This window comes from Coffea arabica, chromosome 9e (assembly GCF_036785885.1).
Source record: "Coffea arabica cultivar ET-39 chromosome 9e, Coffea Arabica ET-39 HiFi, whole genome shotgun sequence".
Classification (NCBI taxonomy): Eukaryota; Viridiplantae; Streptophyta; class Magnoliopsida; order Gentianales; family Rubiaceae; genus Coffea; species Coffea arabica.
Window position 1 is genome coordinate 2892761 of NC_092327.1, and position 13205 is coordinate 2905965.

At 38.8% G+C, this 13205-nt stretch overlaps 1 protein-coding gene across 1 annotated transcript; it reads right to left on the reverse strand.

Moving 5' to 3' along the window:
• Positions 1-4998: 4998 nt before the first annotated feature.
• On the reverse strand, positions 4999-12496 carry LOC140014882 (uncharacterized). Its single transcript, XM_072066519.1, has 7 exons — positions 12296-12496; positions 12072-12184; positions 11569-11750; positions 11105-11368; positions 6333-6659; positions 5874-5953; positions 4999-5196 (listed from the first exon to the last, which is right to left on the reverse strand). Exons 1-7 carry the CDS (start codon positions 12494-12496, stop codon positions 4999-5001), a joined length of 1365 nt encoding a protein of 454 aa, XP_071922620.1.
• Positions 12497-13205: the final 709 nt, after the last annotated feature.

Genomic DNA, 13205 nt, shown 5'->3' on the forward strand with positions numbered 1-13205 from the left:
AAATATAATTCCAACATTCATTAGTAAATAGGTTTTTAATCGTCGATATGATCTGACAATCAGTTCCTCCGTACTGTTCGATAATCAAGGTACGACCATTGACTATTTTCCTAATTTAGAAATAACCCTAGGTACGACCTTAGGATTTACTCCTTAATTGCATTAAAAATTAGAGAAACCCTGTTCTAATTAATAAACATGCTACGAGGGTTTATTTAAATTAGATTGTACATTCTCGTGATACAAACCCAATTATGTCAGTTGCTACCGGGATTAGAGTAGTCAAACGATTACGGATTCAACTACTCTAATTAGCAAATAGATTACGTGAATAATTAAATATTGCGCACCTATTCAATCACACACAATAATCATAGCCTATAAAAGTAGAAAACTTACAAATACCAACGAATAGAAGAAATAAATAAAATAGAGTTAGATCTCATAGTGATAGCTGAACCACATCTTCAGTTGTCCCTTGACTAGAAATACGAAATTTGTTCTCCATTAATGGAGAACGAGCCATGCAAAAAAGCATATGTCGGAAGCTTACAATATTTTTCTTCTAATTGTTCACGAGCCAAAAAGAATGGAATCGCCCGATCTCTCAAAAACAATTTCTTTCTTTCCTAAATCTCTCGTGACCGAGTTGCTTGATTGATTGGTTTCCTAATACAAATCAAACTCCTCAAAAGGTTCCAATTACAAATCAATTTCCTAAAGCTCTCCAACTACTCCAGAATATCGCGGAATGCAAAAATAGGAAACATCTAGTAGTTGTCAATTTTTGAATTTGACTTGAATTGGGAAACTTCCCGATGTCTACAAAAATGATTTGTTGGGAACTCTAGAAAGCAAGGAATCAAGCCGTCTACGAAAATGTCATAATGCAGCCGAGTCACATATGCCGACAAATTGTTTGGCTCCTCAATGTTATTTGAGTTGCTGACCCCTTTGCCTTATCAAGACCAGACGATGAAGCCTGGCGGCGATTGGGTTTGCTCCCTCACTTTAGAAGGCCAAAACCGCTGAAATGTATCACTCTGGTATGGTCCTCGCCGCCATATCCCTATAACAAACTGAGATGGATCATGCCTGGGAAACCCTGGGCACTCTGGTGGAAGAGGCATTGTTAGGGATCATCATGGTCAAGTAAGAGGCGCTTTCTCCACCTACTATGGCTTTTGCTCGAATTTGGAAGCGAAAACCAGAGCTCTCCTGGAAGGCCTTCGATTTTGTCTCTCCCTCGGCCTGGTAAACGTGATCGTCCATATGGACTCGGCACAGTTACTCAAAACGATGCAGCGAACAGCCTCCACACCTTGGATACTTGATGTTCATATTCGTCGCATACGGCACCTATTGACCCAAGCAAATTTTGTATCGGAGCACAGCTACAGGGAGACTAACTCAGCTGCAGATGCACTCGCAAAGCAAGCAGCCACTACAAAACAGTCAGAGATTTATGGGGCCACCAACTTACTGAATCGAGTTAAAGGGATCACACATTTGGATGCAAATCAGTACCCATATTTTCGTCTAACACACTGCATGTAATAGTGTCATCTCGGAGCTTAGCACAAGTTTTCCCCTTGTGTAATTTTTCTGCTTTATCAATAAAACAAGTATCCAATTAAAAAAAAAACTGCCCGATGTCTATCCCAACTCTCTGGCTTTGAATCCCGAACTTAGGCATGCCAACTTGCAAATCATCAGAAAATCTTAATTTAAGCACTTTTCATTCCAATTCCTGAAATTAACACAAAATACCAGTTATGAGTAAAACCAATCAATTAGGGCGATATTTGGTATAAAGAAAAGAAAAATAAGAACAGCTATACCAACTAAATGCACCCTATCAACTCCCCCACACCTAAGTTATGCTTGTCCTCAAGCATAATCAGGTTCAGAAGTACAATTAAGATACCAAACAATTCATATCAAGTCACACCAATAAAGGCATCCCACATTCCGCAACAACTTCATCAAACTCAGAATATATCAAACTGACAATCCTCACAGTTAATATACACTCATTCACTCCAAAGTGTATAGGGCACAAGACTACTCTCAACTAGGCACAATGGAATGACATTACCATAAGCTTGCTAATGTATCATATCTCCACCACTAAAAGTTAATTAAAATGTAAAAATCAAAGGGACTTTTGTGAGGGTGTAATGGGGCTCGGGTGAAGGGTAGGATATAACGGTAAATTAGGGTGCATAACTGTCAAAAGGATGTCCAAAAATTTATGACATGAAGTTATTCCCAACTCAAACTCCCAAGGCATGACAACACTTTTTACCCATTTAGTAAGTGCAATCACCTTCAATAATTGCCATTACTACTTCACAACGGTTAAGAATAAGAGTACTGAACGGCATACTTCACAACATTTAAGAATAAAAGCATTGAACGGCAGCATGCCTCTTCTTTTCCAGATATATATATATACATTTTTTTTCTTTCGAATTTTTCTTTTCATTTCTTCCTCTATTTTTTACAATTCTTAGCATGCGCAACACTTTGGAGCAACTCCACTTGCTAATTCACTTCAACACCTTGAGGTAGTATAAAAATTTTCACGCCCTGAAATTTAGACATCCTTACAATACAAGTCTCAAGAGGAAGTTAAAAAAAAAAAAAAAACAAGTCTTGGGGTAGTGATGGCATCTATTCATCAAAGAAAAAGGTTAAAGGCTCAAAAAGGGCTCACTAATGGTAAACAAATAAACGCAAGTTTTTGAGAAAGTCAAACATGGTTTAATCCTAGGTGCCCTCATCATTTTAATGCATCTAATTCAACAAAATTGTGATATCAACATTTATAACAAAGCAAATTCTAGAATGACAAAATCATGCACGTGAACCACTCAACAACCGAAAATAGAGCAAATATAAAGTATAATGCTCACAATCAGGTCCAACAATCTCACAAGTGGCCAGGAATTAATGTCAAATCCAGCATATTCATCAATTAATTCCATCATCAAGAAAAGTAGAAAACCCAACGGCGTGAACTTCACTATTCATACTCGCATCTAAATTGCATTCATCGTTGTTTAAAACAAAGAACTAATAAGAAAAAGAAAATGCAAAACAACACCTAAAAGCATTGCTAACCCTCCCCCACACCTAAACCTTACATTGCCCTCAATGTAAGCAGTAAAGAACAAGGTAATGAAGTAAAGGGGCAACGATACTTTCCTGAACACGGAGGAAAGGGTACTAATGGACTAAGGCTCGGGAGGAAAGGGTGGACAGAAACCCACGTGGTGGAAATAGTGAGCCAAGTTCTGGGCCATATAGGATACCTGGCGCTCAATCTGCTCCAATCGAGAATCCATCTGATGTAACTGGAAGTTGAGATCAGATGAATGCCTCTTTTAGAAGGTGATGGTTGTGGTGCAGAAGTTGAAGAGTTAGGGACATCAGTAGAAGTACCGCCAGTATGAGAGGCGATAGCTTTTGAAGCTGTTCGCTTTGGTGGAAGCTGGATCGGCCTTGGAGAAGCGAACTGGAAAACACCGTTCACCTGCTGAACTAAACCCATTTTCTCCAAACAAATCAAATCAAAGGGTTCCATGTTACAAGACAAATACAAATTATGATTATTCAAATCCAAAATCCTAAGATTAACGGCCAAATGAATGATATATGAATCCAAAATTAATGGCTTATTTTTCTTGCTCAAAACAGTTCGGAAATGAGAAGCAAACCAACCGCCCAAGTTAATTTTAACTTCAGCAATCATACACCAATAAAAAACACTCGGGTTTTGTCAAAGTACTCGGACTGTCCTTTCTACCCGAGAAGCTATAAGCCATGAAACGGTGAAGATAACGAAAAACGGGGTTCTTTAGGTATAAGACCTTAGACTGGCTAGGATCATAAGAGTGGGTGTCAACTGACAGATCCTTCCAGTAGCCAGTGTTATGGGAGAAGAAGGGTTCAATGAATTCACAGGCACTCACCATATATTCAGAGGATTGAGAATAAGGGACATCAATAAAACCAAAAGTCAAATTGAATTCAGTAATGAACTGCCTGAATTCCTTATCCATCAATCGAAAATGAACCACATCAGGAGTCGTTGTAGAAATATATCAGGTATATTGAATTCAAAAGTGGCATAAAATTCTCATATTAATTCAATAAAAGCAGGCAAAACAATTGAAGCATAATTGGTCCAACCAATGGCAGCTATCTTTCTAGTGATCTCATCCCTAATGTTCAAAATGTCGAATGTGGGGCCGTGGATGAATTTACAATGAATAATTTTTCTTGTACAAGCAGCTGCACACCATTCCTTATCGGCTGCCTTAGTGAAGTTCAAATGCCCGCCAAAATGGGTCGGTGAAGAGAGGTGAACCTTCTTTTTCCTTCCAAGGTGGGACCGGGGACCACTCGAAACATATGCTTGAAAGGTCTATTTAAAGGAATAGTAAGTTGGGGGGAAGAAGTGCTGGCTTTGGATTTCTTTTTGACGGCGTTTTCGCCATTGGATAATAAGGGATCGAGAATAAGCAAGAAATCAAGGTCACACCCCCAATTGAGGAATGGAAGCCAAGGGCTTGAGCATTAGGTAACGAATTAGAATCCAATTGTAATCATATGAAATCTTCTAGTCGCCAAGTTCAATGTCAAAGCAATAGGAATGGATTAACGAGAGATACCAAAGCCAGAAAGTGCAATCCAATCAGTCAATCAAGTCAACTAATTCTCAAATAACTACCCCCCAAATGCAGAAATGATGCAAATTTTTCAAACCCCAAATTAATTTCTCAAACCCCAAATTTGTCCTTAGTTACTGCAGAAATTAGAATTAAAGGACAAAGGAACCTAGCAGCGACTTAACAATGACGGAGAGCCCAGCGACGATCAGCACCGGCAGCGAACTGAGAGGAGATAGGGCGCTGTGAACGGCGGTGAAAAGATGGCCCACTGCGTCTGATGCAAACGACGATCAACAATGGCTGGCGGTCCGTCGCACGGCTAATGAACGGCAGAGGCACGGCGCAACGGCGAGACAGCAGCTACGGCGACGAGCGGGTGGTAGTGGCAATCGGCAACGACCGGCTGCGGAGATAACCGACAACGAGCAACGGTGAGGCAGCGAGCAGAATCGCGACCGCTGCACCAGCTGTGGCGAAGAGCGGTGGCAAGCGAAGTGGCGGCGATGATGACAACGGCCTAGCGATTGGCGGCGGTCAACGAACAGCAGGTGTCAACAACACAACAGGGTCACGATGGTTAATGGCGGCGACGCGCAAGTGGGACGGTAGCTATTTACAGTGGCGATGATGGCGAGGAGCACTGGGGGAGCAGCGGTGATGACGAGAAAGAGAGAAAAGGGGAGGAAGAAAAGAAAGAAAAAGAAAAGAGAGAAAAAGAATAGGGCATCGTTAGGTTTATATATATATATATGATAGGGAGTAAGAAGGGGCAATTTTGTCCCTTTTTTTAATTAATCATTGTATTAGACATGGGCACGCCTAACTGCTCTCGAGTCTTCAAACCAACCCCCGAAAATTAAATTCTTTAAACGTGATCACATGACGTGCGCACGCCTAACTAATGCCGAATCTTCTGGCGAAGCAACGAAAATTCATACTTTAGGCGTGACCACCTGGCGTGGGTACGTCTAACTATCGAAGAATCTTCTACCCACAAACGAAAATTGCCTTTCGTAGGCGTGCCTGATTGGCATGGGCACGCCTAATTGGTAGCTATCAAATAAGAAAAATCGTAGATCCTTGGATTGCCTCCCAAACAGCGCCTTTATTTAACGTCTTTGGCTAGAATGAGCCGAAAACTTTTCAATCTATATAGATGGGGTCCTCAAAGTGCATGAATTTGACTTCTTCTACTGCAAAGCCATCATAGTAGGGTTTAAGACGATGACCATTCACCACGAATTTCTTCTCTATTTTCAAACTTTGAATTTCAACTGCACCACAGTGAAAGACATTAGTTATAACGAATGGACCTATCCAACGAGAACGTAATTTACCTGGGATGAGCTTAAGCTTAGAATGATAGAGAAGGACTTTTACCCAATTTCAAAAGTTTTCCGTGAAATTTGTTGATCATGAAAAACCTTGTTTCTCTCTTTGTAGATCATGGCATTTTCGTACGATTCATTCCTTAACTCTTCCAACTCTTGCAATTGAAGTTTTCTCTGCACTCCCGCTTCAACCAAGTCCATATTACATTATTTAACTGTCCAGAATGCCTTATGCTCCAATTCAACAGGAAGATGACATAGCTTTTCAAATACCAACCTATAGGGGGACATCTCAATAGGCATTTTGTATGCAGTCCTGTACATTCAAAGTGCATTCTCCAATCTTGAACTCCAATCTTTTCGATCAAGACGAATCGTTTTCTCCAAGATGGATTAATCTCCTTGATCGAAATATCAGCTTGTCCATTTGTTTGAGGCTGATATGATGAAGAAACCTTATGGAGGACACCATATTTGCGGAATAGAGCCGCAATCACCCTATTACAGATATGCTTTCCTCTATCACTGATAATGGCTCTTGGTATTCCAGAATGAGCGAAGATGTGAGATCTTACAAAATCTGCAACTACTTTGGAATCATTAATACGGGTGGCCTTTGTTTTCACCCACTTTGAAACATGGTTGACGGCTAATAAAATATATAGGGAACCATAGGAAGACAGAAATGGGCCCAGAAAGTCAATACCCCATACTTCAAAAATTTCACAAAAGAATACGAGGTGTAGACACCAAATTTTGATTTCAAACTTTATTCATTTATTAATTTAATTTTTAATTTGTTTCAATTTTAGGGTTTTGTGTTATTTTATTTTTTGTTTTGATTCGTGTCTCTTGTCTTATTTTAATTGAATTAAGAGTTTTTTAGCACTAAATTTTCGAAAAAGGGAAAAAAAAGAAAAAAGAAAAAGGAACAAAAAAAGGAAAAGAGTGAAAATAACAAGTGGGGAGGCATGCATTAGGACAAGTGTCCTTTTGTATTTTGGACAACACAACACCTAAGGGATTAGGTGTCTATACACTTGGTGGCATAAGAAATTTTGGGGGGAACAAAATAAAAAGAAAACAAAAATGAGAAAAAGGGGGGCGGCTAAGAAAACAAAAGAAAAAGCTAGCTACGGAAAAAAAGAAGAAAAGGCTGGAGAGGAAACAGAGGAAAAAGGGGGAAAAAAGTGGGGAAACAATTAGAGAGGGGAGCTTCGTCTGAGGCTAGAAAAAAACAGAAGAAAAGAAAGAAACAGAGGCGGACGGACGAGGACAAGAGAGCAAAGGGAGACGACGGGGAAAAAGAGAAAAACTAAAGGAGTAGAAGGGAGGAATTGAGGAGGGCTTCGGCTGACGAGAAAAACAGAACAAAGAAAACTAGGCAGAGGAAGGAAAGGGGAAAAATCTGGAAAATTGGGGGAAGAAGTCGGACGGGCTAAAAACGAGAGCAACGGAGAAAAACGAAGAGGCGGCGGACGGCGGCTAAGGGTAAGAAAACAAGGAAAAAAGCAAAAGGCTGCGGGCTAGAGGAACTAAGTGAGGAAAAGAATTGGTGAAAAACCAAGGAAAAAACAGAGAAAAGGGGCCGCGGCTGCAAACAGAAACAGAGCAAGAAAAGGGAGTTGCAAAAACAGAGCAAGAAGAAAAGGAATTTCGGGCAAGCAAAAAAACTAAGCGGAGGAATTGCATCTTGTTGGCAGCTCCAGAATTTTTCACGGCTACCATCTCGTCGGAATCCTCCACCGTCATCAGCAAATCGCCGTCGCTAAAGCAAGAGCTCTGTAAGTTGACTCTTTTTCTTTGAATTTCAGTTTCTCCCCAAGCTCTCTGAGCATATCGGCAGTGGTTTCATTTTATTGTAATTGTCCCGCTGCTTGTTCAAGTTTAGCATACGCATGTTTGATATGATGATTGGAATTGAAATCCTTTGTGTCTGGACAATTTTGAGGCTAATTACAACTTCAATATGAGTGGGGAACCGTTGAAATTTGTCATGCCCGCTTATTGTTCGATAAAATGCCCAACTAAAAATTCTGTATTGAAGGACGATTGATTTCTGTTTTGCATGTATTAGGCCAGTCCAATTCTTGTCCGGGCAGAAGTGGGAATTTTGAGGGATTTCGATATGTTTGTTGTTGCGCCTTTTCTGTTCCTTCCCTATTCCTTTCCTTTGTATGAACTTGGATTAATGTCCTGAAATTGTAGAAGAGGGAGTTTGGGTGAATTGCATTTTGGGGAGTTGTCAGAATTGAATTTTCTGGTGTTCATTCGTAGGCAAAGCAAGATGAACAGTCTGATGTTTGAGCCCGTTTTGGAGAAGATGATTATTTGTATAGTTTTGTATTTTCAGCCTCTCCATCTTCTTTTTCTTCGTATTTTAACCCCAGAATTTTAGGACTTCATAATTTTTATCCCCGAAACCTTCATAATCCATTCAATTAGGTCCCTATTTTGTTGCATTTGAGCCCCCCAAGTTCCCCCTTTATTCTGATATGACCCGGAAAATTGGAAAAGTGAACTTGTTTCTCCTTTTTAGATTTTAATCATCTTTTAATATGCATGAGTAGCTTTTTAGCTAGATTAATCCTTGTTTTTAGGTCATAATGGTGGCTTAATAATTTTTTGTGGATTTCATCATGTTGGGTTCTTGTGGAAAAGGGTGTTTTGGGTTGAGAGGCTATTTTACTTGGGTTTAAGGGAGTGAGTTTAGCTTGTTTATTTGGGTTTCTGGCTCGGGCTTAGAAGGATAAAATACAACACATTTGGTTGGGTTTCATTTGGTAAAAGTGGGTTGTCCCACTTCATTCCCTTGGACTTCCGACCGGGCCAAGTGGTCTTGGCCCAAGAAAAAGTTAGAAAATGGCCCAATGGCCTGATCCATTAAGAAATCAGAAAACGAATTTGTAGATCAGTCCCTGTATTTATAAATAATTATGCTGTGGCTCTAAGAACTTTTAACTTCTTTCATTTGGGTCCTTAACTTAATTGCAAATAGGTCCCTAAACTTTTTTTTAAAATTTTGGCCCCAAAAGTTTGTTAATTTTTGCAATTAAATCCCTTTTTCTTTTAACTTTTTAAATGTGGGTTGTTTACATGATTTAATTGATTCAATTTCATGTTCATTTTTATCTTTTGTGATTATTTGTTAATTAAAGTGATGCCTTGACCTTTTCTTTTATTTTGGAGGGTAAATAAGTAATTTCACTCCATTAGAACTCCAACTCAAGGGAGGTACACTCTATTCCTTATTTTCATTTTATTTGATCCTATGTGCATCTACGTGGTTTATGTGTGTAATTGCATGACTTTGATTGTTTTATTTCATTTTTATTCATTTCTTTAGTTATCGAATTTTACATTGATTTTAGTTCAATTTTGATCATTTGAAAGGCTTAAATGCCAAAGTTGTAATAGTTAGACTATTATTTTATTTATTTTATTCATTCCCCCTTTAGATTGTAGTAGGCCCCCCTCTTAATGTAATAGTTAGGGTTTCTTTGTTTTTTTTCGTTGTGTGATTTGCATGCGTATGTGCTATGTGTTACCGCTTTTTTTTAGGGTCTTGCATCTAGATATCATGCTTATGTGTTATGTGCTATATGTGATTTATGTGTTTACATGCTTTTATTAGGTCTTACATAATTTATTTTGGTTGTAATAAGTGCATGTCGTCACCACACTAGTCCAACGCTAGTTGTGGCCGCCGTTCCCGAATCCGTACTAGTCCAATGCTAGTTGTGGCTCTTTGTTCGATTTCTTATTAGTCCAACGCTAGTGAGAAAGTAGAAATATGGGCTAGTCCAATGCTAGACCCTTAGGGACCTCTCTCGTTAGATCATGCTTGTATGATTACATTACACTTCATGCATATTTTTCCATTTTTAGGATTTTTGTCATTTTCACATAATATTTCCTCTAATTAAATATCCCTTACCCCTATATATATATAACATTTATATTTGCATCTCATTTAGGAAATTAGGGGGTAGATTAGTGCATTTTGCCTGATTAGACTGGAGATAACCCCTTGGATATGGGATATGGATGAGTTTGGCTTTTCTAACCTTAGCACGCTCATATTCCCTCTATTAAAAGGGAAAACTGAGTCATGCACATTAGTCTCCCGTACCCGACATGATGCACTCCTTTGAGACATGTATATTTGTATAATTATTTTATTCCTTTTCTTTTCTTAGAGTCTCATATTTTTGCATTATTCGTGACTTCTTCGAAGAGTCTTCATTGGGCGTCACAATTAATGTGATTGGTACCAAATAAGTTTTAAAGATACATTTCGATCCCCCGACACCCTCTTAGGTCTAGGGTTTGCATTCATATAGTACATCCAAATGTGATAAATTTTTAGGTTAAGAATAAGAAAATCTTTGACTAAATCACGCAACTAGCCTTGGTTAGGTTGAAGGGATGCCTTGGATTTTTATCCTTGCCTTCCCCTTCGTCAAATATGACTCTCGAACCTTTCTCGTTGGTTTACGTAGACTAGGAGTCGTTTAAAAGGGGTTTCTTTCTACCTTTTCCTTTAAAAAATTCATTTTAGGTGACTTGGTACACCTTTAACTCTATACCAAGTGGCGACTCCGATTTTTATTTCAAAAACCCTTTTTAAACTGTATTTTGGATCAAATCGTCGCATTTTCGAGTCCCATTTAGACCCATATTTTTCTTCATTTTCTTTGTAAATCAAAATTCATCTTTCAAATAAACATTCACTTTTTAAACCATTCATTTATTTTTCTTATAAAAAATGGGGCGCGACACGAGATTTTGGGGCATTTCTCCCGTTGCCTACACTCTGATAGCTATCGTAAGATTTGCAAAATAGGTATGCATTTTTGAATAAGGTAGGCCAATAAAAATCACTCTCCAACACCTTATGGGTTGTTTTTTTTTTTTGTCCAAAATGACCCTCACATGCATAAGAATGAGAAAAAGTTAAAATAGAAGCAAATTCATTTTCACTTATGCATCTTCTCATTACTTGATCTGTACAATGCTTCCAGAGATATGGGCCATCCCATATGTAGTACTTACCATCACTTTTGAGTTTGTCCTTTTTTATTTTTGACCAACCTGCAGGAAACTGATTAGTGATCAGATAGTTTACCATATCTGCATACCAAGGGAGAGATGATTGAAGAGAAAATAAATGCTCATCCGGAAAAATCTCCCTTAAAGGAAAGTCCTCATTTGTAATGGGTAATCTGCTTAGATGATCAGCAACTAGATTTTCTGCCCCTCTTTTATCTCGAATTTTCAGATCAAATTCTTGTAGCAGTAATATCCATCGAATCAACCTCGGCTTAGCTTCTTTCTTGATCATCAAATATCGCAATGCTGCATGATCAGAGTACACAATTACCTTAACTCCTAACAAGTAAGATCTAAATTTTTCTAAGGCGAAAATAACAACTAGAACTCCTTTTTGGTGGTGGAGTAGTTCAATTGTGCTCCATTCAATGCCCTTGAAGCGTAATAGATTGCATGAGCGGATTTTCCAACTTTTTGCCCCAAAACTACCCCTACTGCAGTATCACTTGCATCACACATGATTTCGAGCGAGAGACTCCAGTCTGGAGGTTGGATAATTGGTGGTGAGATCAATAGCTCTTTCAACTTATCGAATGCCTTCTTGCAATCATCACTGAATTCAAATGGCACATCTTTTTGCAGGAATTGGAACAATAGAGTTCCAATTTTCGAAAAGTCTTGAATAAACCTGTGATAGAAATCTGCATGTCTCAAAAAAGAACGCACTTCCCGCTCACTTGCGGGGTAATGTAAGGAAACTACAAGGTCTATCTTGGCTTTGTCTATTTCAATGCCTTTAGATGATACCACATGAGTCAAAATTATCCCATGTTCGACCATAAAATAGCATTTTTCCCAATTAAGCACTAGGTTAGTTTCAATACATCTTCTTAGAATTAAAGTCAAATTATTAAGGCACTCATCAAAACTGTCGCCATAGACACTGAAATCATCCATAAATATTTTTATAATTTTCTCCACATACTCAGAAAAAATACTTATCATACACCTCTGAAAAGTTGCCGGTGCATTACACAGTCCGAAGGGCATTTTTCTATAGGCAAAGGTACCAAACGGGCATGTGAATGTTATTTTCTCCTGATCTTCCGACGCTATGGCAATCTGAAAGTAACTTGAAAAATCATCTAAAAAATAATAATAAACACAACATGTCAATCGTTCAATCATCTGATCAATAAAGGGAAGGGGGTAATAATCTTTTTTTGTTACTACATTAAGTTTGTTGTAGTCGATGTACTGACACCATCTGGTAGGCTTGCGAACTGGAACAAGTTCACCCTCACGGTTCGGTTCTACCATTATTCCAGCTTTCTTTGGGACCACTTGCACCGGACTTACCCACTGACTATCGGAGATGGCAAAAATTATCCCCACATCAAGAAGTTTGAGTATCTCATTTTTCACCACTTCCATCATCGTAGGGTTCAGTCTCCTTTGCGCTTGACATACTGGTATTGTATCCTCTTCAAGCCTAATCCGATGCATACACGAGGATGGATTGATGCCTTTGATATCAGCAATTGACCAAACTATAGCCTCTTTGTGTTCTCAAAGTACCCGTATCAACTTTTCCTCCTGCACGGCTGATAATTTAGCCAAAATTATGACCGGAAGAGTCTTCCTATCACCAAGGTATGCATATTTGAGATGATCTGGTAGAGGCTTTAATTCCATTGCTGGCACCTGCACCACAGAAGGTAACAACCTCTAATGAGATTCAGGTATAAATAGGGGTGCAAGGTCATACCTACTTGTAGTAGATGCCAATGATTGCAATGCTCCAACTGTGTGCTTCAACTCTACACTTAACTCCACATCATAAGTTGCTTTCAACTCAAGATGCTTGGTAAGAGCGACTTCTAACTCATCCTTACCATTCAACTCAAAGACTTCCTGAACCACAGGATTAATTACACTTGCAGCGAAAACAAAGTGCGATTCGGGAGGATATTTCATAACGTCAAATATATTAAAATGAATCACCTCCCCATCAAATTCCATTGTAAGGATACCCCTTTTCACATCGATTTTTGTTTCAGCAGTACTCAAAAAGGGTCTCCCTAATATAAGAGGTGATCGATTAGGGGAGTGTTCATCATGCACGTTAAGTACATAAAAATCA